Genomic DNA, 25,146 nt, shown 5'->3' with positions numbered 1-25,146 from the left:
ACCTGAACCATGTTTAACAAAGGCAACATACAGCAAGGTGTAAATCTATATAATGTGGCACAATATGACAGCTGTGGAAGGAGTGCTAGAGTTATAGCGAGCATTGTCAACAGCGCTCAGTCATTCATCAACCAGCTAGAACAGATTTATAAACCTGACAATAATACTTTTCAATCTCATACTCTAAAATACAACCTATACAAAGTCTTAAGACACAGTCTTTATGCAATCATCGATTAGAGGGCTGTTTGAATTATTTCTTCACAATAAGCGAAACAATTTAGCATAATGCAAGAGAAATGGGCAAAAATAATTGCGGCAAAAAGTGATTAGGATCTAATGGAGCAGGCAGAAGCTTTCATCCAGGCATACGAGTCCGCAAAATATAAATCGTTCTTTCGAGTGACATTTATAGCCTTTGACTTACACAAGTGGGAAAACTGCTGCCCCGTTTGCATTATTTGATGTGAAATTCAAAGTCTCAGTGTGGGTTTATTATTGCTGATCCCACAATATTCTGTGGTGAAATATTAATTTCAGAGGATTAGCAAACAAGACGCGGTGACAGAGTCAATACATCAGAGCGCTGAAATCATTCACTCCTGAGTCGAAGAACAACATCATTTGTGACTCATGTTATAATTGTTCATCTCTGCAGATGACAAGAAAAGTGTTTACAATGTTTCATGTCAATTTAAACATCTCCCAGCTCTGGAGTTTCACAAATCTATAAATGTAGACTGCGTCTCAAAGGAAGTGGTACACGCATGCAGTGTACATCTCATACAATGACTTCCAACGGGTGCTGATTTCTTTCCAAAAGTGCCTATATTATTGAGATCCATCTTTTCACACTGATGACACTTGAGGGATTCATACACAACTACTACAAAAGATCTGGGGGTGAAAACTTTTGAGAAGGATGATGATGTGTACATTTTGTCTAAACATCTTATTTCATTCAGTACTGTCCTTCAGAAGCTTCAGAAATTACTTAAAAGTTTCGCAGAAGACAAAACAAGTACTATTTACCCTGATCGTTCAGTTCCAAAAGTTTTCACCCCCTGCTCTTATAGTTCCTCAATTGTCCTCAGTGTGAAAACATGGATGTCAAAATCATACAGTGGTTCAAAAATGCAGATGTTGCTGGAAAATTACATAATGTGCAGGACCTGTAGGATTTTTCTCAAGAACAGTGGGCAGTTCAACTGCTCAGAACAAATAACTACTGTATCACAAAACGCAGAAACCGATCATCCAGGTAAATACACACATTAGGAAACAAGTGTACATAAACTTTTGAATGGGGTCATTTGCGTAAATTCAGGCATTATTTTGTGTTGTGGACTATATGTATGCATAACATCTGTTATGTGTAATAACTTATTCAAAGACGTACTTACAGTAAATCGAAGGGAAACAATGCAATTGTGTTCTAATTTCGTTAAAATTACAAACATTTTGCAGAAATATAAACGCACTGAATATATGATATCTAATCTAACTTGATCATTTCAGTCTTTTGAATACACTGTAGCTCTCAATATTTACAAAAGCCAATTAGCCAATTGCATGCAAGAAGCAAAACACAGTAAAAATAGACCGTTATCAAATGACCAAGGCATGTTTTAAACACTTTTTATATCTGGAAGAATAATATTTGATTATTTTCATTTATATACATCAATCAGTGTTATTTTAGTATAATTGTGATATTACTATAATTTTATTAACAGTTGAAATCGTTTTTATTTCTATTTAGTATTTTCATTTGAATTTTCTGTCCTAACTGACACGAGAGAAAACGATAGTAAAACTAGTCTGATGATCACTCGCACTTCTGGAAACCTGATGGCCACATAAAAAGCACTTTAACAATGTTGTCAAATCACTGCGACTATATTGTAAAGATCCAATAAATCGCACAGCTCTACATAAAGCCGGATCATAAGTATATTTCGTTCTGACTTCCATTGTGAAGGATCAATCCTATCAAACTCCCCCATAATTCACACTCTGCACACATGCACATGTACACCGGGTCCCCGCCGTCTCCAGAGGCACAAGTAAGCCGCAGCGCATAATCCAGCATCTCTTCACACCGTGAGCTGGTCTCACAGCTGGAGGAAGTGTAAGAGAGAGCCGTCAGATGCCCCATCAAGCCCTTGTGGGTTTGTGTGCACATGTGGCAGGGTGAAACAGTCCGTACACAAGACCCCAGCACAAACGCATCCATTATTAATCAATGCTTTCCAGGTGGAAGAGCACAAGCCTGAAACAACACCTATGAAGAGAGTGGCAGGAATGAAGAGTGTTGTGACCGCTGTCTCATCCTCCATGACAAACACAGAGAGCCGAGTAATTGGCAGGAGACGGATCTAGACATAGACTAGCACTTGAGACCTAAAAACAGAAAAATGTGTAACTAGTGTTGAGGCACAACTAACTGAATTTTAGTTTTACTTAAACTTCTGTAATCTGACAAATATGAATGTGTAATAGGATATTCCATAGGAAAAAGTTATTGGGAATCAGTCTCTTATGCTCACCAAGGCTGCATTTATTTAATCAAAAAATACAATAAAACATGAAATAATATTACCTTCTAAACAAACTGCTTTCTATTTGAATATCTTTAAATTGTAATTTATTCTTGTGATGCAAATCTGAATTTTCAGCATCATTACTCCAGTCCTCAGGGTCATATGATCCTTCAGAAATCATTCTAATATATACATTAGTCAACATTTGAAGTGGATCAAAAAAGGTCATCAAAGTTGTCCTAAGACAAGAACGCATTTTGTTTTTATAACTTTTATGAAAGGTTTTGATCCACTTCAAATATTGACTACTGTATATATACAGCAGCAAAATGGTTTTTAATATTGATGATCAGCTTTGCCATCACAGAAATAAATTATATTTTAAAATAAGATATTAAACAGTTATTTTAAATTGTTAAATTGTTTTTAATTATTTTGCAATAATACTGTATTTTTTTTTTCAAATAACTTTCAAAACATTAAAAAATCTTGGTCACACTTTATTTTAAGGTCCAATTTTTGCTATTAGCCTCAGGGTCACATGATCCTTCAGAAATCATTCTAATATGCTGACTTGCTGTTAAAATTTCTAATCAAATACTATTGGTGCTCAATTATTAAATAAGGTTTTTTATTATTATCAATGTTTTTGCTGCTTAATATTTTTCTGGATGTATTTTTCAGGATTCTTTTATGAATAAAAGTTCAAAAGAACAGCATTTATTTTAAATAGCCTCAAACTACTAATTTGCTGCTTATTAATAGTTAGTAAGGTAGTTGTTAGATTTACAGTAGGTATTGGGTAGGATATGGTCATGCAGAATATGTGCTTTATAAGCACTAATAAACAGCCAGTATGTTAATAACAGGCATGCTAATAAGCAACTAGTTAATAGTGAGAACTGGTCCCCATATTAAAGCGTTACCAAAATATTAAATACGTGTATATACCAGAATGGAGTCATGGAGTTTTATTCAACGTTTACAAAGAAAAACTGCGATTATCAGACCAGGAGCATGTATTAAAACAGCAAACAGAGTTAATATTGATGAAACCGTCCACTGAGATCTGAATCCACTGAACATGCATCTGCCTGATAAGTCGGCAACTAGTTGGTGTAACAGCTCTTGCTAAAGTAAAACTTTCGTCTTCAGTCCAACTCTCCCAGGCATAGCTAAAAACATCACAAAATATGCTGAATATAAAGTATTTCCATAACATTTGCACTGTCTCTTAGGAGATGTGGGGAGCGATGCTTTATATCAGCAGCTCTGTGAAGATCATTTGCAAAATAGCGCAGAACAATGAGCCATTACTGAATCATTGAGTTGTTACCCACTGCACTATAACCAAAAACCATTGCTTTTGTTCCAGCGGACTGGCGGCTCATTCCATATGATGCATTTCCAACACAAACTCATCCAAAGAGGGTCAGCAAGGCCAGCCATGCATGCATGCAGAAAAAAAACTCAGAAATCAATAGACCAGCCTTCAGTCCGGATCTGTGCGGTATCAATTCAAGGCTGTGTCAGACGCCTCATGCACAAACCATGCACAAACATGTGAAAACGTCTGTTCCATTTCTTTGTCATTCATTTCTCTACCATCCACTTGTGTCCTCTATAAAATACATGGATACAAAGACCTCTCTGTCAACTACATTTCTGTTTGCACAGAGAACAAATACTGGACTTTGACTGATTCATGGTTATCTCTACCAGACTTCTCAACTAGCTTAAAGGCCCGTTCACACCAAGAACGATAACTATAAAGATAAAAGTTCAAAAGAACAGCATTTATTTTAAATAAAAATCTTTTGTAATTACAAATTTTTTTTTACAGTCACTTTTGATCAATTTTGAATGAATGAATGAAAGTATTAATCTAGTTAAAAAAAAAAAAAAACTAATTTCACTTGCCCGAAACTTCTGAATGGTAGTTTATTATGGTTTACACACACACACATAAAAAAACAAAACAAAACAAAAATTATATATATATATATATATATATATAAAAAGCAGGATGGTAGTGATCTCACACAGCTCTGACAGTGTGTGCACACATTTATGTGTAGCCATTCATCCACATTAACTATAAAGATAATGATAAAGATATAGTTCTAAAAATCGTTCTCAATATTAAAGAATAGCCACACCACAACTATAACGATAAAGGCACAGAGAAACAATATTGTTGGAATCACAATTTTTTTTCCAACTGATGAAAGATAACATTGACAGCCAATCAGAATCAAATCTGCTGTAACGAACTCGAGAATTTAATCTGGCAGATGAGTGTGCACTTAGAATAAACGGACGATACTGGTGTGGATGCTAATATAGTAATCGTTACAGTTATCTCAATAGTTATCGTTCTTAGTGGAACGGGCCTTAAGCCTATAGCAATCGTCCCTTGGGCAGCCAGCTTCATCAGAAAGACCTTACACCACTTATAATCAGTGTTGGGGAGTAACTAGTTACATGTAACGGAATTACGTAATTTAATTACAAAATAAAAGTAATTGTAATCAGTTACAGTTACTAAGAAAAAATGTGTAATTAAATTAGTTACTTATGAAAATGTTAAGGATTACAAAGGGGGTTATATCTGATTTTTTCACACACACTCCCACAGATTGAATTGAGTTCTTTCATAAATTGCAGTGACTGCTCTAAAGTATGAAACACCAATGTTTCAGAAGTTTATAACATGCTTATATGCTTTATTTTTTTTTAAGATCAACTGTTTTTTTTCTATGGCATTGTTAGATTCCAGTGTTTCCTGTCATAGCTATGCAAAGATTTGATTTCAAAAACAGTATCATAGCTATTAAACTATTTCTTGTTATGATTTTAAATATGTATTTAACCTCTTTAGAATTAAAATATTATAATCTTAATTCAAGTGATGAAGGATTTCGAAAGTCTGACAGTTATCAGTGTTGAGCACATATTGTAAGTTTAACCCTGCCTGGTTTACATGTTTGAAAATGATTAACAGTTGAAAACTAAGTTGAAAAGTAATCAAATGTAATCAGTTACATTACTTTAATAAAGTAATTGAAAAGTTACACTACTTATTACATTTTAAGTAGGGTAACTTGTAATCTGTAACCTATTACATTTCCAAAGTAACCTTCCCAACACTGCTTACAATTAATAACTTGATAGCATGCAATGTCATTTAGTCATCTTCAACAGTAATATTTCATCTGCAAAAAGTCATAAATATACTCTAAATCTGGATAACATGCCTAGATTTTTGACACTTCCGCTCATTCCAATCACTTGACTGTAGTATGCAATGCCAATTTTTCACAATCCAATCAATTCCAAATAAATTTGATTTTTAAATTAATTTTGTAGTTAGGTTTTTTTTGTCTTTTTTTGTTATTTCTTTTAATATTTATCTTTTATTACAGCTTTATTTCAAATATTGAAAACATTTTTATTAGTTTTATAGTTAATAGCAATAACACTGAATCAAATCCTTTTTCAATGCATAAAATCAAGTCCTGTCCAGCATTTTATTTATTAAATATGTTTTTGCACAAGGAAATATTACACCTTAAACAATATAATTTTACCTGTAAAACCTTAAATATTATTAACAAATCCAATCAATGCATTTTACCTTGAAATTTAAGCATGTTACCTCAATTCTGTTCTACATGCAAATACTTTTAGTAAGTTTATTAAATGTTCGTCTTGCATTTTAAATCAACATGAAATCAAAATTGACCCAATTTAACTTCTTAATATACATCACTGACCTTACTAAGAATGATTCATCCGTGCACATTATTCCACATAAAATAGTTTTTATCCATAAACTTTCAGCAAAATGTATTGACTTGCTCTGCCTCTGAAACAACTTATCAAATAAACAACTAAATAAAATCAAGCTCCTCCCTACATACAGCAACTTCACCATAAAGAAAAACTTCACCTTCTTATGTCTGTGGGGTTACTGATTTGCATGTAAACTCATAAACCAGACTCTTATAATGAGGTGATTTTTGATAGTTATTATCAGGGTTTTGTTGACACTCATTAAGAGTTCACATGCACATCTTACTGATTGTGCCTAATTTGCCGACGTGTAAGGTCACAAAAATGCCTTAAATGATGTTCTTTTATTAGCGAAAGCTCGTCACACCTCGATTTTGCCCTTTTCTGACAGCTTATTCGCTATCTAACACGTGGCAGTGTTCTAGTATGCGGTTTACTGATTTGTAAAGTGTATTTTTCAAATGATTATTTTCAAAATTTATCAGTGTTTTGGAGTACATGTAAACACCCTCGTGTTGATCTGGGAGAAAAGAAAAACTGTACAATTCTGACTTGCATTCACAAGCAAAACTACTGTAGGATAAAACACGCAAACAGACGCTGTATCCCACACAGCTCCAAAAATAGAGCGTCACGCTGGTATTTGGGTCGTAAGGGGATGTTCTAAGCACAATACAGATGGGAACGTGAGCGTACCTTGGCAGCTGGGCAGAGCTCTGTTCCACTCGGGTCTGTTGGTGCCGCCCATGACACAGGTGAGACTGGAATAACCCTGGAGCTGGTAGCCTGGATCACAGTGGAAGGTCACAGTGGAGCCCAGCTTATAGTCTCCACCCAACCGAGTGCCATTCATCACACTGCCCGGGTCAAAACAAGCCTCACGCAGTTTAGCTATACGGGAGAGGAACACAAGACATATGGCGTATGTTAAAGCTGTAGAAGATGAAAAGATCTGAAGGGATGAAAATTCCAAGCGGTGAGTAACTGTCAACCTTTGAAACTTTCCAGTTTGCGCTCAAGCATCTTGAAACCGTATATCATGACAATCTTAAAGGAACCGTTTACCAAAAAATGAACACACTGTCATCATTTACTGATAAAAATCAATAAGTGCATCTCTCAAGGGCATACATCCAGGTTGAGAACAGCCTCTTTACCCACCAGGCCGAAACAAAAGAGCAATTACCTTTGTATTCCAGATGGAAGCCCGTGTAGCTCACGGATCCGTCACTGCGGAACGCAATGTGCATGATGTTGGAGCTGCTTTCTACCTTTTCTGGCAGCTTACTCTCTTGAAATGTGCCGATCAGATGACCGTTGCTGTGAGGTCCATCGTAGATGTACAAGAAGTCATAGTTCGGCTCAATGCTGAAACTGAGAGAAGACAAGTGTAGGATCAAAATACAGTGCAAGCAGTGATCTATTGACTTTTTTCTACGCAATTTACTCCTCCTGAAGGATTAGTTCAACAATTGAAAATTCTGTCAGCGTGTCATTGCAAATCATTGCACACAAAGGGGATGACAAAAAAGGGATCAAAAAGTGAGATTTTAAAAAACTATAGGAGGGGGAATATACTGTAGCACACGGTCATTTAAACTACTTTGATAGCACATATGTAACCCCTGAACCACAAAACCAGTCTTAAGTCGCTGGGGTATATTTGTAGCAATAGCCAAAAAAAACATTGTATGGGTCAAAATTATCGATTTTTCTTTTATGCTAAAAATCATTAGGATATTAAGTAAAGATAATGTTCCATGAAGATATTTTGTAAATTTCCTACTGTAAATATATCAAAACTTAATTTTTGATTAGTAATATGCATTGCTAAAAACTTCATTTGGACGTCAAAGTCACTTTGTATAAAAGCGTCTACTAAATGACTAAATGTAAATGTAAATGTAAATCTTTAAAGGCGATTTTCTCAGTATTTTGATTTTTTTGCACCCTCAGATTCCAGATTTTCACATAGTTGTATCTCGGCCAAATATTGTCCTATCCTAACGTTTTCACCTTTTGTAATAGTTATGCATGAGCCCCTCAATTGTCCTCAGTGTTAAAAGATGTATCTCAAAATCATACAGTCAGTGCTGGAAGGGGTTCAAATATGCAGAAGATGCTGGAAAACCAAAGAATGTGCAGGAGCTGGAGGATTTTTCTGAAGAACAGCAGGCAGTTGAACTGCTCAGGACCAACGAGGGACTCATGAACAACTATCACAAAATATAAAAAAACAGTCATGGATCACCCAGGAAATCACAATTTGAGTTGAATTACTGAAATAAATGAACTTTTCCACAACATTCTAATTTATTGAGATGCACCTGTAGTATTAAGATTCAAGGGTATGTAAACTTTTGATTGGGGTCATTTTTTATAAATTAATATTAAATATTCATATTAATTAATAAAATTAATTATTTTGTCTTGTGGAGTATATGTAAACATCTGTTATGTGAAATAGCTTATTCAGGGCAGTACTAAATAAAAAAATAACATGCAATTTTCATGATCCCTCTTTTGTTTCAATTATTAACATTTTGCACATTCTGCAAGGGGTATGTAAACTTATGAGCACAACCGTATATAAAAATTCTTGAATCAACATATATTTACTCAAGAAGGAAAATGACTTAATTTTGTTGTTGTTTTCTGTAAAATGTATCAAAATCAAGTAGGTTTATGCAGTGTTAATTATTTAACGAATTATTTTCGTCATAATTTTCGTCAACGACATTTTCTCACCGACGAAAATGAGATGATAACTAAATAAAAAAACAGTTTTTAATGACAAAAACTAAAATTAACATATACTCTAATTTTTGTCAATGTCGTATACTCTCATTTTCGTAAAAACGAGACGAAAATGTTAGGGAAGGACGATTTGGGAAGATATGCAGTCAGACTCAGTCAGGACTGATGTCTTATGTGGTAGTTACAGTAAGTACATTTGCATTGTATTTGTACCGTCGTGATCTAACCGCGGGAAAACGCGGCGCTGTGGCGTGCTCTACAGACTCGCGCAGCAGCGTTTCTGACTGCTTCAGTGCGGGTTGTAATCAATGAATAGTGCACATTTATGCCAAGCGATTGCTTATGAACTAATGTTGAATTATGACAATGTTTATTATACGATATTTATATGGTAATATGTTTTAAATGGTTGTAAGAATTCATATTTTATTTCCCTCATCTGAACTTGAATGAGCAGCCTGCAACTGTACAGTCCACAGTTCAGACATTTCAAAATAAGAGTCACACTGTATTTCAAGCTTTTTTCCTGGTCATTGTTGATATTTTGGGTACATAAACTGTATCTAATCTAATTTTCCATTTAATTAACAACTATTGTAGCTTCTGTCTGAGATTCCCCATCACAGGATGGACGGCCTAAGAACATTATTCAAAATAGTATTTAATAAATACATTTTACTAGCATCAGGGTTTTATAGTTAAAACTAAAACCATAAAATATTCTTCTTTAATTGAAATAAAATAAATGTTAACTGAAATTATAAAACAAATCTATAGAAAAGGAAATACATATCTAAAATACATATATTAAAAAAACTTATTTTATTTCATTTAGTTTATAAGCTTTAGTATTTGATGTACTAAAATAACCAAAACAGAAATAAAAAAAAGAATGCATTACAGTTTAACTTAACCCTTTAAATTTTAGTCTACTAAGTATACTTTAGATTTAGTCGACTAAAAATTTATGTTATTTAGTTGACTTAAACTAAACAAACAATTCAGATGACTAAAATATGACTAAAACTAAATGGCATTTTCATCAAAAGACTATGACTAAAACTAAATCAAAGTTTGCTGTCAAAATTAACACTGGGTTTATGTTTAAAACAAGAAAAATATCTGAAAATAAGAAAAATGAACTTAATTCAAAGGGAAAACAAGAGAATTTTTTATCCCATTTGCAGATTTATTTTTTTCTTATTTGAAGCATAAACTCAAACTTTTTTCAGAAAAAAAAAGACTCAATGTGTCACAATTTTTCTTCTTAAGTACTTTTTCTTTTAAATTAAATTCCAGTACAAATATCTAAATATTCTTAAATCAAAATACATTTACTTCAGAAGCAAAACAATTTCTAATAAGTACAAAGCTAATAAGTCTTGTTTTCTGAAAAAATGTTTTATGCTTAAAACTAAAAAAGAAAATCTCTCATTTTTTGCAGTGTAGAAATGCAAATTGCTTATAAAGTGTGATGGCTGTAAAACAGGAAAGAGAAAATAAGCAGCATCCTATTAGAAACATGAACATTTATCAAGTGCTTGTTGACAACATGACAAGCTCCATCCAGTTTCCACCATGTGCCCGGCTGAGGCTGTTAAAACCTGTGCCTGTGACCTTCCTAAAAGACCTTTTGGGTCATTTGAGGCAGAAAATGTTTTGAAGAGGCTTTTCTGTATGTTTCAGGTGGGGGGAATGTTATGAAGTGGAAACATCCGATGTGGGTGGAAAATGCACATAAATGGCACAGCGATGCTTTGGGAAAATGTAGTCAGAAAATGCTGCACTTCACATTAAGTACTGCAATGAGAGCAGACTGCCGTATTAATGTCATTATGAAGATTTGTTTATTGTCCCAAGACTGCTATGGTAATGCACCAACAATATGCCATTAATTTGAGAAAATTTGTAAATACTGTAATAATGTCACTTGAAATTACGCCTCGCAGAGAATATCTAGCTAGAGAGATCTTTTTCCAATTACTACACTGACAAAAACACAATTCTAAGTCATATGTTAATTTGAAATTAATTGAGTTTTTTGTGCACAGATCACAGTCTGATATATCAATACCAAATTCTAATTTACAGTCTAAGATGGAACCAGTTATGGGTCAGTGACGTGACACTCATTTTATATGTTCAGATGTAATAATTTATTCAAAGAAACATTAAAAATGCAAATCACACTGACAATGACTTGAAAACATTTCCTCTATGATTAACCTTTTCAAAAATTCAGTTTGATGTTTTTTTTTTGCGGGACAGTCAAAATGTCTAGGTAGTTTATCCATCTTGAGAAATAAAAAAGCAATAAAAAAATATATATATTTAAAAAAAGTCTCATTAAAAGGCTGAGACTCTTAGGGGGAAAAAACTTAAAGAAGTTTGGAATAATCTTTTTTTTTTTTTACTTTTTTTTTTTAAGTAGTGAAATAAGTACTTGAAATAAAACAAACAAGGCAACATTTCTAATTTTCATAGTTTAAACTGATGTACTACAATAACTAAAACTCAAATAAAAATGAAAACAGAGATATACTTAAAAAGAACAAGAACTAATAAAAATGACAAACACAACAAAAACAACCAATTAAAATGAAAACTATAAAAATAAAAGATAAAAATAAAAAACTAAAAATATAACAAGAATCAAATCTAATTAAAAATATGAATAAAAAACTATAAAGCATGATAATGATAGTTACACCACTTTTTAGAGTCGATAAAAACGTTCTTAAATTTTTTGGAGGAGTAACAAAAAATTCTGTTAACAAAAATCTTCCTGTTTTCAGAATGACATATAGTCCTTCAAGTAGACGATCCTACCTGATAAATGCCAAGGAAATTACATAATCAGGGTGAACCGTGATGAACCAATCGCAGTCCTTGCTGTGCGGGTACGGATGGGGGAAATTCGGTGACAGAATGAATCCAGATGAGCCTGTAATGTTTCCACCACAAGGAGCTGAAAGAGATTATTTTCTGTTAATAAAGTACTGAGATAATAAAGTATATGAAATTGTCCCTCCCCGTAGTGTGCGAGCGCTGCTACTTTATCTCAAAATGTCTAGATATCACATGCGTAAATGACCATGTTGGCTAATATATCATTCAATAACTAGCTATGATTCAAATTCAAACCACTTCATTAATATTCATGAGCCAAGCTGATAAGTTCCCACCCCCCCACCGTTCAAATCATTCCTAAGCTCCTGCTCTGCCTTTAAACCGGATTGACCTTTAAAATGTCTAAATGTGACTCAAATTTAAAGGCAGTTGAAAGAAAATAGGTTTCACAGATTCCCGCTATCCAGAAAATAAATGCAGTTTCCTAGAAGCATTTATCATGGGAAGTCTTCACCCCAGTTTCCTACAACCTAGAGGTTTAAGTGCTGACTGGGTATGTGATCAGAAATTTCCATTAAAGAGATTTATTATTCCAGGCCTTTTATAAAGGGTGATTCAAGTCATTTCGGCTAGTTATCTTAGACATTTCGTCAGAGCTGACAAGTGTGAAATGAGAGGCCGCCCGTATTTCACAGGCCTCAGGCGGCATCGCTGCAAATTGAATAAATCTCACCGATACATGTAGGAGGGCTGGGCTGCCAGAAGAATCTGTTGTCCACCTGAATGCAGGTGATCCTGGGCTCGCCTTGCAGGTCGTAGCCCGGATCACACGCAAAGGTCACCGTGTCGCCGGGATCTTTGCCCTCTCCGCTGCGGCTGCCGTTCATGGGCGTCCCCGGGTCCCTGCAGGCGGTCGCCACTGAACCTGCAAAATGGTAACGGTGACCAGCTGTGCTCACTTTTCGCTTACCAGGATATCTCCGCAGGAGGTAGCATTTCCCGCTCGGAAATGAGGTTGCGTGGCCTCGGTAGCGAACAATGGCTCAGTGGGGGCTCGGCTGAGCAGAAAACCGTCTAACACGGGTGTGGAATAAGTCTGAGCTACTGTACTGCAAAATCACTTGCTAATGGATGCAGGGGTTTTAAAGCCTCTTTATGTATTTACTTTAAAAAGGTTTTTACTTTCTTCAGGCTGAGGAAGCATTATTCTGGCCAAGCACCTTTTTAAGCAATTACATTCAAAGTGTCTTATGCAAAAAGTCAAATAATAAAAAATAATAAATAAAAAAAACAATCAATGCATCTTTGCTGCACTGTTTTTCACTAAATAAACACAAGGAACATACACTACCATTCAAAAGTCTGGGAGCAGTGTTATTTTTTGATAGAAATGAATACTTTTATTAAGCAAGGTTGCATTCATTTAATCAAAAGTGGCAGTAAATTTATTTATGATGTAACAAAAGATTTCAAATACTTCTTGATTTCTATGATTTGATCACAAGAATAAATTACATTTTAAAATATATTAAAATAGAAAACATTTAGATTGTAATAATATTTCACAATATTACAGTTTTACTATTTTTGATCAAATAAATGCAGCCTTGGTGAGCAGAAGAGACTTCCTTCCACCCCAAGTTTTTTGAAAAAAGTACAGTTATTTATTATTATTTATATGCACAAATGTAACCTCAGAGAAATAAACAGCCACATTTATGTTCATACAGTATGTTATTTTTATTTAAACTATTTCTACACAAAGTTTTGAATCGATTCATTGAAATTAAGTGTTTAGAGTGATTCATGAAAGATGAATCAAACTCTAATTTCCAGCACAGGCAACTATAATCATGACACACACCATTACTGTAATATAAAATTAATAGTTTGAAAATTATGGAACATTTATTCATGCCATCCATCTCTACTAAAAATGTTTCACCATTCATCTCAAAGGCTTCATTAGCTAATTTTCTTTTACTTGATACTACAACTGTGTACCGCGGAACTCTCTGGTTTGAAAGAAAAGTACTTACTTGAGAAGTCAATGGCGAATCCAGATTTGCTAATGTAGAAGTCCGTCTCAAACTGGATGGTGACCACGTTGAGAGTGCTGTGGATGCCGTCGGGTAACAGCGAACCACTCACTTCCTTCAGAGCCATCTCGTTTTCCGGACGCCCGTCCCAAACCTTCAGGATATCATGCGATGCCTCCGTGTCAAAAGCCAAGAACTGCAGACTAAAACAGACACTTAAATTAAAACCTGATTTACACTGAATTACATAGACTAAAATTCCCATGTACCAGTAATTAGGTAACACTTCACAACATCTGCCATGTGTTTTGAAGAATGTTGGTGACCAAACAGTTGCTGGTCCACATTGGACTTCCATAGTAGTTTTTATTTATTTATTTTTATTTTCCATACTATGGAAGTCAATGGGGACCAGCAACTGTTTGGTTACCAACATTCGTCAAAATATTTTCTTTTATGTTCAACGGAAGAAAGAAATTCTGAATTTTCATTTTTGGGTGAACTATCCCTTTAACACGAACTAAGCGAGAAAAGTACTTCTAAAGCACATAAATACTTTCAAAAGTTGTATCTGTTAATGGTAAAGTGTGTCTTTTTTTTTGCCATATTAGTATCAACAAATCAGCAGAACATTTATTTTAAAAAAGCAGCAAAAACAATACTCCACGTGTTTCTTCATTTCGATTAGAGAAATAAATAAATAGTTTAAATAAGTGATTTTAGGGAATATAGTTTTAATCGATAATTTTAGTGTTAATTTAGTATTATGTATATAGTAGTATAGTATGTATTAGTATTTTTAATTGGGCTTTTATTTATTTTTTTATTGTATATGTGCTTTTGACATTTTAATTTTTTAATATTCATATTCAGCTTTAAATTATTTTGATATTTTAATTTTTAGTTCTAGTCAATTTTGTACTTCAGCAGACAATATTTCTGATGCTGTCAAGCTACAAATAAAAGCACAATAAAAGAAACTAATATGACAGTTTGAAAAACATTATTATTCTGCTGATTAGCTCATGCTAGTATGGCAAAAAAAATGACACAATTTACCTTTATTGGACCTGAGCTAATATGAACTAACGACTAACAGTTGTATTTGTATATACTAAAGTATTAACTAACGTTAATGCATTGACTAACATTAATTAATGGGACTGTATTGTAAAGTGTTACCAATGATGATTTAAAGCAGACTTTCAATCGTAAACAGGTCAAAGACCTCAATCATAATAAAATAAGACGACATTTTCCAGCATTTAGAGGTAGATATACTTCACTTGAGGTCAGGGTCCATGCAATCTGTTTAACATTAATAAGCTTGACTCTCTCCTGTGCAATTCCTCAAATGAATGCCTTTAACCGGCTCTCTAAATACCCATTATGGCTTTCAGCAATCTGTGCTTCAATATCACCAAGACACTAACAGTACTCATCAGGCTAAAATTTGAATTAATCACTCGCCAGTGACTTAATCAGCTGTGTTTCCACCTCAATAATCAGTCACCTGACAGTGTTGCCGGAGTCCACCTCGAAGGTCCACGTGCAACGGAGGTTGTTGTCATACGGAAACGGGTATCCGGGAGACAGTATCCGTCCGGATGACTCACCTTTAAAACTTCCCCCACACTCCGCTACAATAGATCAAAACAAGAAGTTATTGCGCTGTCAACTCCCACCCACGAAGATGATGTATTCAGTCAGAGCTTTCTTTCTGCCGTTAATGATGAGCTCTGCGGAGACTCGGGCCGCTGGAATCTCTGTTGCTGGATCAGACACGACCACGCCGCCCCCTCACCGTCCCGACGTGGCCGTGCAACAATGGGCCGTAATTATGCATGCACGAGATGCCACTTTTAACTACATTGCTTGTGCATGTCATTAATTAAACGTTAAAACTCTGTCCATGTTATTTATGAGCACGGCCTTGCATGAAAAGCTGTGGACCGCTGCATATATCACAAAAATAAAGGACGTATTATCATATTCATTATGGCGGTCTGAGACACAATATCTGCACTACATCGCTCATTAAAGCACTTGTTTCTGTAGCGCATTATGGATCAGCCTGAGCAAACGCTCTTCTCATGAGCGAACAGCTTTCATCGTGACAAAAAAACTACTGTCATTACAATGGTAATGTAATGAACGCAGAGACACATTTGAGAAAAAGACAGCCGCCACTAGAGATTATGATGTCTGATATATTTTCAATGGCCTCTTTAGAGCTGGAGTGTCTCTCTTTTTTTTAATACTTTCATATATTCAAGTTCAATATACAAAGACAACTAAGTAAACCATTCGTAGGCTGATTCCCCTGAATAGTGTAAACACAAAATCAAAACATTACTCTTTTTACTTGAGCACCACTTGATTGCACAGATACTATTTAAACTGAACTGAGCTGGATGACGACATCACTGAATTCAATGATGAACTGCCTTTAACTGAAAATTGAGTGTTTACTGTTGTCATTTTGCATTATTGACACACTATTTTCCTATTTAATGCTGTAAAGTTGCTTTGACACAATCTGTATTGTTAAAAGCGCTATATAAATAAAGGTGACTTGACTTGACTTTGAATCAACCAACCACGTGATTTTAGAGCGGGACTTTGTGTTTGTTCAACCTATGGAAATGCAGGCGGAGGGTTTGGGAAACCTGTCTTACTGCATGATCATTTAAATGAAATGCGAAATGGTGAAACTGGTTAATAGCACCTAGACAAGCAGATATTTTGAATAATTCTGGTAATCAAACAGCTGATGGTCCTCATTGACTTCCATAGTATTTCTTTCCCTACTATGGAAGTCAATGGGGGCAAACAACTGCTTGGTTCTTCAAAATTCTACAAAATATCTTCTTTTGTGTTCAACATAAGAAACTCGGGTTTGGAACGATATGAGGGTGAATAAATGATGACAAAAATGTCATTTTGGGGTGAACTAGAAATCTTATTTACCTCTAAATTCTACATATTAGCACTCTGAAAGTGCAATTTGGCAACAAAAGTGTATAGAACCTTTTGAAAGGGTTCAACCCAATGACAGTTTTGTACCTTTGTATATGATATTATGTGTTAAAATTGCATCTTGAAAAAAAAAAGTGCACGTAATTTGTCAGCGATCCACCTAAAACAATAACCAGGTTGTGACACTACAGACCAGCATTACCACTGAAGCCTGAATAATGCAAGTAAAATAATGCAGCCTTAAAGTGCACAAACAAATTTTTCTTAAAACTATCCAATTCGCAAAAGCTCACAACCAAGACTCTATGATATTATGATCACTATATGTGACCATGGACCCCAAAACCAGTCATAAGGGTCCATCTTTCGAAATTGAGATTTATACATCATCTGAAAGCTGAATAAATAAGCTTTCCATTGATGTATGTTAGGATAGGACAATATTTGGCCGAGATACAACTATTTGAATATCTGGAATCTGAGGGTGCAAAAAAAATCAAAATATTGAGAAATCGCCTTTAAAGATGTCCAAATTAAGTCCTTAGCAATGCATATTACTAATCAAAAATTAAGTTTTAATATATTTACAGTAGGAAATTTACAAAATATCTTCATGGAACATGATCTTAATATCCTAATGATTTTTGGCATAAAAGAAAAATCTATACTTTTGACCCATACAGTGTATTTTTGGCTATTGCTACAAATATACCCCAGCGACTTAAGACTGGTTTTGTGGTCCAGGGTCACATATGTGGTTCAAACATGCATGACAAGTGACCTCTAACCCAGAGTATGAGCAAAAGTAACAGCAATACAGAACACCCTAGCACACCTTATCAACCACCTAGCCACATCTTAGCAATCACTTGGAAACTTAGAACCCCTTAGTAGAAACCCTTTGCAACCACTCCTAAACCCCTTGCATTATATAGCGTCAAATTGTGCTTGCTGGAAATACTACTTTATTTTTACACATACAGCACTAAGGTCTCTAAAAACCCAGATAGAATGATTAAAAAAATAAATCTTAACAGAAATAACAGCAGAAAGTGATCTGTATGGTGAACAACTACCTGCTTAGTAATTGAGGAAAACTACATGAACCTAGAAAAATTTGTATTTTATACTGCATTTTATAATTGCATGTGATCTGTTTTGTGAAGAGGGAAAATAGCTTTATAAAGTGAGGCATTTATCAGCTAGCTTTTGCATGAAATATTTAGCACAGCCTCAATGTGCACCATTTTGATGTCTAAATTCCCAAGGCGCTGTCATAAGAGCAAGCAGACCCCCGAGGCAAGCTTCCAGCATCTGCTCACCGGATACCATCTACAGAGAGCACGGCTACTTCATCTTGACTGCTCTATTCTTCATCAACTTCATCATACATGCTGGACTCGTAAATATTGATGGCTGTATGAGACCAATCAACTTACGTGAAGTTATTTTATAGTTTGCATGGGATTGAAGCATTTTGAGACTGAGGCTTTTTTCTTTGATCTACCTGTGCTGACTACATAGTCAGCTGCTTTCTAAGGTAGCATCTTTAGTGAAATTAAACTTTAAGTGACTGATTTGGAAACAAAGAAAGAGAAACTAAAGCCAATTCCCTTTTGAAAAACAAACAAACAAAAAAACATGGCACATATTCCAGGCCGTTTTATGCTGGAAAGAGCCGGTTTGGCTAGTCTGAGTTTTGAGTTTAAATCTCAGAATTCTGACTTTTTTCAGAATTCTGAGTTTAAATCTTGGAATTCTGACTTTTTAAAAAAAGAAATGCATATATATATAATTCTGACTTGCAATTCAAAATGAATATATAAAATCAAAATTCTGATGACTTCTCTCATTGTGAGATATAAACTTGAAATTGCTAGTTATAAAGTCCAATTCTGAGGAAAAAGGTAAGCTCACAATTCTGAAATTGTTTATATCTCACAATTTATAACTTGCAACCGTGTTATAAACTCAGAATTGCAAGAAATAAACTTGCATTTCTGAGAAAAAAGCAACAAAGTTTATATTTAAAGTTTATGTAGTATATATTTATATTCTAATTACTTTATTGTGAGTTTATATCTCACAAATCTAACAGTACAACTCACATTTGTGGGTTAATACCACAAAATTCTGAGAAAAAAAGTCAGAATTGTGAGAAAAGTCACTAAATAATATTTTTATTCAGTGGAGGAAACAAGCTTCCATAGTTCACACTGACTAATAACTAAATAATAATTTCAAGATCTTATATGGTATCATATGGCCAATACTAATCTGCACAACCTGGTTATTGTTATTTAGTTGGGCAGCTAACAAGTAATATGCATTTTTATCAACATATAATTAGAAAAGTTATTCATAAGAAAATGTATGTTTTTATGTGCTATAACTGGTTTGAACTTTTTGTAGTTCAAATGTTCATGCAGCATGAGTCACGACAAACTAATTTTTAAAAGTATAAATAATCCATGTGGTCTCTCAATTAATTTGGGGTCATAAAAACAGCATGCTGGATAATTAAGAATTTATACAAGAATAAAATCATGTCAGAGCAGCCTATACAGCCATGCTTAGTAAGTATGAAAGTACCCAAAACATACTTATACTGATAACCAGCAAACAATATGCTTTAACTTTGCAGGGAAAACTAATGGAAGAGCATGCAGAAGTTGTAAATAGTAATTTAATGCGATTAACGGGTTTAGAAGTTAGAGCTTCTCAGTGGTCTACAATTGTGCAGCTGGTGGCCGAATCGCCATCCTGGACAACATCCCATTCTGAAGCAGCAAACAGCATCCAAAACACAACATATGCTGGTCTTTTCAACATGGTAATTATAAATATTCACTCTCCAAATGAGTATGTACTCAAAAAAACATTTTCCCCAAGAGTATTTCATGTTTGCACTGTATAAATCTCAAGGCTACGTGAGCAAGAGATTATCTAGTCATTAACAGTACAAGCTCTTATAAGCACATTAAACTCAGGATTTGAACAATGAACCAATCTCTGATTAACAATGCAAATGAATCCTTGAACAGCAAAATACAAACACAACCAGTAAACATCTAAGATGGCATTGCTAAGCTAAATGTTTTGTAGTTCTCGACTGACCAAATAAGCAAGCGACACTAAGATGAATTGGTGCATGCTAACAGTCGACAAGAAATCAATGTTGCAACCAACATGCTTAATACACTTTCCTGTTGCACAATTCATTTACTCCAAATTAAAAATAACTTGATAAAGCTCTGATATTACTTCGCATTTACAACCTACATCTTGAATCTTGTAGAAACCAAAAATTTCTTTCAAAAAACTAAGTATATCTTTAAAAAACTACAAATTTCTTAAAAAAAAATTGTAATTAATTTCTTTAAATACATTAATTCATTTGTTTGTGTATTTGTGTGTGTGTGTGTGTGTGTGTGTGTATATATATATATATATATATATATATATAATATAAGTACATATAATATTGTAATTGTTTCTTGAATCGCAGTGAATCGCATTTTTGAGGGCCTAAACATGCTCGAAATCTCATAGAACTTTGCACACACACCAGAAGTGGCAAAAATTTACATCCGATACGGGTTTCAGAAGTGGCTATGGCAAAATAGCTTGATAGCGCCACCTATAAAATTTTAACAAAGTGCCTCTCAAGCTATGTTTCACATACGTGTATGAAATTCAGTAGACACATGTAACACACCAATACCTACAAAAAAGTCTCCCTGTACGAAGTCCGAAACCCAATAGGAAGTCTGTTATTTTGAATTTTCTCTGCAAGTTTTATGCTGTTTTTGCCATTTTCAGGCGTTGTATTTAAACAAACTCCTCCTAGAGATTTAAACAGATCAACATCAAATTTTGTCAGTATAATCTAAATCCCTTCGTGACGTTAAATTGCACAGATCTTGAGTTTTTGTTGAAGGGCATGTCCGTGGCGGCCTGACAAACTTCGATGTTTTGCAATGAAACCGGAAGAGTTATTTCAGGCATACAATGTCCGATCTGCCCCAGACTTCACATGTTTGATGAGAGTCCTGTCCTGAACACATGCCCATGCCCATATTCAGTTATAGTAATAGCGCCACCTGCTGGCAACAGGAAGTAGCATGTTTTACGCTCTAACAAACTCCTCCAAGAGATTTAATGACATCAACATTATATTTGGTCAGTCTACTCTAAAGGCCTTTGCGATGTTAAATTGCGAAGGTCTTGAGTTGTCGTTAAAGGGTGTGTCCTTGGTGGCCTGACAAAGTTTGATGTTTCGCCATGGGAATAGAAGTTGTTGTGACTCAGCCATACAATATCGGATCTGCCCCAAACTTCACACATTCAATAAGAGTCCTGGCCTGAACACATCTAAAGGCTAATATTCTGTTATAATCATAGCGCCACCTGCTGGCAACAGGAAATATCATGTTTTACACCAATTCAAACATACCATGTTCAATCTGCACCAAACTTCATATGTTTGATAAATGTCCTGGCCTGAAGACGTCTACATGCCAATATTCAGTTATAGTCATAGCACCACCAGCTGGCAGCACAAAGTTTGGCACATGTAAATGACTTTGACATATTCCTCCTATGTTTACCACTTTAAATGCATATTGCTCACCGTTCACTGGGACCCTTTCAACGTTGCTTGCAGCTTTAATTTAATTTGTAATTTGTAATTTCTATATGATACAACATGATTTGCATGTTAACAGTCAACAACAACAAAAAAAATGCATTTATAATCTACATCTTGAATCACGAAAAATTAAAAACTTTTTAATTATTTTAAAAATTAAAAAAAATAATGAAAAATTCATTTTAATTTATTCAATTTATTTATATATTTATAAATACAACTGAAATATTTAAAAATATCATTTATATACTTATAATTTATCACAATTTAATTAAAATGTATTTAATTTTTCAAGGTACATTAACATTGTAATTTGTCAAATAAAATTATCATGGAAAATGCTGTGAAAACTGTTAGTTGATGTTACCTAATGCAACTAATGGCAATGAACTGAACCTTACTGTAAAGCATAACCATGGTTTACTTAAAGTTGTCTCTGTACATTAAAATGGGATCAAAGAAAGTAGTCAAAATCAGAAAAATTACACACATCAGCTTCAGTCTTGTGTTTGCATGAAGCAGTCATACAAGGTGAACAAAACAGGACAATTACACAAATCCTCAATGCATTGGGATCAAAGTTTAATTGGGTAAAACGTGTAAGATGGTGAAGGACTAAAAGCAGGCTATAAACACATCAAACACGGAGCTGCCGGTGCAGGACGCGTGACAGCCACATTCTCGCAGATCAATTATTCACAACAAAAACATGCAAGGTATTTGTAGACACACAACGAACACAGCTGCAACTGCAATTAAGTGGAATCCATGTAAAGATAAATGCTCAGGATTAAGGATGCACATGCCAGTGGCTGTGCTTGGAAAAAACCCACTAGCTTACTACTTATTGAGTACTGTACATACGGTACACTGCATGCTATTTTTAAATAGTATGCAATGAAAATGCATTGCTGTTTTAGTCTTGTGTTTGCATGAAGCAGTCATACAAGGTGAACAAAACAGGACAATTACACAAATCCTCAATGCATTGGGATCAAAGTTTAATTGGGTAAAACGTGTAAGATGGTGAAGGACTAAAAGCAGGCTATAAACACATCAAACACGGAGCTGCCGGTGCAGGACGCGTGACAGCCACATTCTCGCAGATCAATTATTCACAACAAAAACATGCAAGGTATTTGTAGACACACAACGAACACAGCTGCAACTGCAATTAAGTGGAATCCATGTAAAGATAAATGCTCAGGATTAAGGATGCACATGCCAGTGGCTGTGCTTGGAAAAAACCCACTAGCTTACTACTTATTGAGTACTGTACATACGGTACACTGCATGCTATTTTTAAATAGTATGCAATGAAAATGCATTGCTGTTTTATATATATATACACTGCAGATAAGTATGGTAGTAAGATATTCTGAACGCAGCCGATGTCTCGTCCTGCTGCATGTGAAGGGTTGCAATGGATTACCTATGCATGAGGGGAGCGGGTGGTCCCACGTCCGTCTCTCGCCCGTCATACATCTCAATATGCTGCTGCCATGGAGACTGTAGCCAGGATCACAGCGATACGTGACCACGCTGCCAGCAAAGTGGCCTTGGTCGCTGACTTTGGATCCAAATTGAGGCACACCGGGTTCGTCACAATGGGAAAGTTCAAAACCTGGAGGAGAAAAACATGTGAAAGAGGAACATCAGTGGGTTTTTTTAAGTGCTCCCAGGGGGCGGTTTTAGTTTTTTTGAGATTTCAAGATTATTGCGATATGAAGGTCACATTAAAACATCTTTTAAAACTTCTTGCTTGCAAACATCTTACAATGCCTTCATTATTTTTTTTTTTCAGCTTTTATTTATTTATTTTTTCCTCATCTCAGTCCCATACTTTCAAACTTAAAACGTGTACATTTCTATGAAAATATTTTGTTATATTTTTAAAAATGAAAAATTAAATATAATAAAATTATTACTCAGTATTATTTTAGTATCATTGACAAAGATGCAGCATACATGCAGCATGAGTAGTTTTTAATCTAAATTATTACACGGCTCTGTGGAATACTTGATTCTGATTGGTCAGTCGCGACATTCCGAGGTATGTTATCCCTCGATAACAACCGGTAAAAGCTAATAACACAGGCTCATCCGGATAACAGCAGTCGGCGCTGTACTCTTGATTGAACAATTTTTTCTTGGTGGAAGCTTTGCGTTTGTTTAGCTAATAAAATATTAAAACTCGATTCAAAATGGTGTACAATTATTTAATTATGTCATCCTGGTATCGCGGACTCGCTCTCGTTTCATACAAACGCAGCTGCTGCCATTTTGCTATGATTGTTTTGTACGCTGTAATGGATTATAAGATAACTAACAAACTGGTAAGGTTTTAAAACATTTTCGTCTTAATTCTTTTATTGCCTTAATTATTTTTGTGGTGAAATGTTGTGTAATAAGTGGTTTGACTGCACCGTTTCCCTTAAATGTCCGTCTAGTTTGAATTTGCCGCTTGCTCGCAACTTCTGTCTTCACGGAAGCTTTGCGTTCAAATACTTCAACTCAAATCAAAATTTCGCGATTCGCAATTATTTACTTATGTGGCAAGTAGCCGTGTAATAAGCGGGATAATGTACATCCAGCCGGTTGTTATCTCAGAATAAACCCCTTCAGGCTGATACAAGACCCCTCCGCTTCCTGATCTCCCTGTCGGGGTTTATTCTGAGATAACAACCGGCTGGATGTACATGATCCCTTACTTAACAAATTGTTTTCTATTTGAATGTATTTTAAAATATATTTAATTCTTGTGATGACAAAGCTGAATTTTCAGAAAACATTCTAATATGATGATTTGGTGATCAAGAAACATTTCTTATTTTTAGGGATGCTGAAAGCAGTTTTTGTAGCTTAATAGTTTTTTTGTGGAAACTAACTACATCTGAATTTACATTTTATTTTATGCATTATATTTTATAAAATATGTAATATTTAATGTGTGAAAGTGTAATATAATGTAATATAATGCAATGCAATGCAGTGTAATGCAATATAATATATTATGATCCAATTTCACATTTTATTTTATGCATTATGTATTATAAAACATAATATTTTAATGTATGAAAGTTTTTTTATACATTTTGTTACTAGAAAAAAATATAATATAATATAATATAATATATAACAATATAATATAATATTTTAATAATAATAATATTTAATAATAACAAACTGTTCCGATATTTAATATGTGATCAAAAAAAATTTAATAATAATAATATTTAATAATAACAAACTGTTCCGATATTTAATATGTGATAAAAAAAATATTTTTATGCTGTTTGCTACAGGAAATATAATATAATATATTGTAATATAATGTAATATAATAATCTCGGCAAATGTTTCTTTGAAAATATACATTTTTTGTTTTATCATATTTACAGTTTTTTTTTTATGCTGACTGTTACTGGAAATTATTCTTTTGTAAATATTTTATTATATCTTTTCATGTGATAACACTGAAGAAATGACATGGATTTGGACATTTTCACTTAAGAGTGTACTCACTTTTGTC

At 34.3% G+C, this 25,146-nt stretch overlaps 1 protein-coding gene across 1 annotated transcript in view; it reads right to left on the bottom strand.

Moving 5' to 3' along the window:
• LOC107688260 (CUB and sushi domain-containing protein 3-like) overlaps nt 1-25,146 on the bottom strand; it is a 311,798-nt gene that overhangs the window by 133,599 nt on the left and 153,053 nt on the right. Inside the window, exons 27-33 of the mRNA XM_016485884.1 lie at nt 23,047-23,238; nt 15,498-15,624; nt 13,985-14,187; nt 12,679-12,870; nt 11,925-12,063; nt 7,525-7,712; nt 7,035-7,229 (exon numbers count right to left, since the gene is read on the bottom strand). Of these exons, the coding sequence (XP_016341370.1) occupies nt 7,035-7,229; nt 7,525-7,712; nt 11,925-12,063; nt 12,679-12,870; nt 13,985-14,187; nt 15,498-15,624; nt 23,047-23,238 (1,236 nt within the window). The remainder of the gene's footprint in view (nt 1-7,034; nt 7,230-7,524; nt 7,713-11,924; nt 12,064-12,678; nt 12,871-13,984; nt 14,188-15,497; nt 15,625-23,046; nt 23,239-25,146) is intronic.

The sequence above is a fragment of the Sinocyclocheilus anshuiensis genome, unplaced genomic scaffold, assembly GCF_001515605.1.
Source record: "Sinocyclocheilus anshuiensis isolate Anshui unplaced genomic scaffold, SAMN03320099.WGS_v1.1 scaffold1162, whole genome shotgun sequence".
Taxonomy (NCBI): Eukaryota; Metazoa; Chordata; class Actinopteri; order Cypriniformes; family Cyprinidae; genus Sinocyclocheilus; species Sinocyclocheilus anshuiensis.
This window is presented reverse-complemented; position numbering and strand designations above follow the sequence as displayed.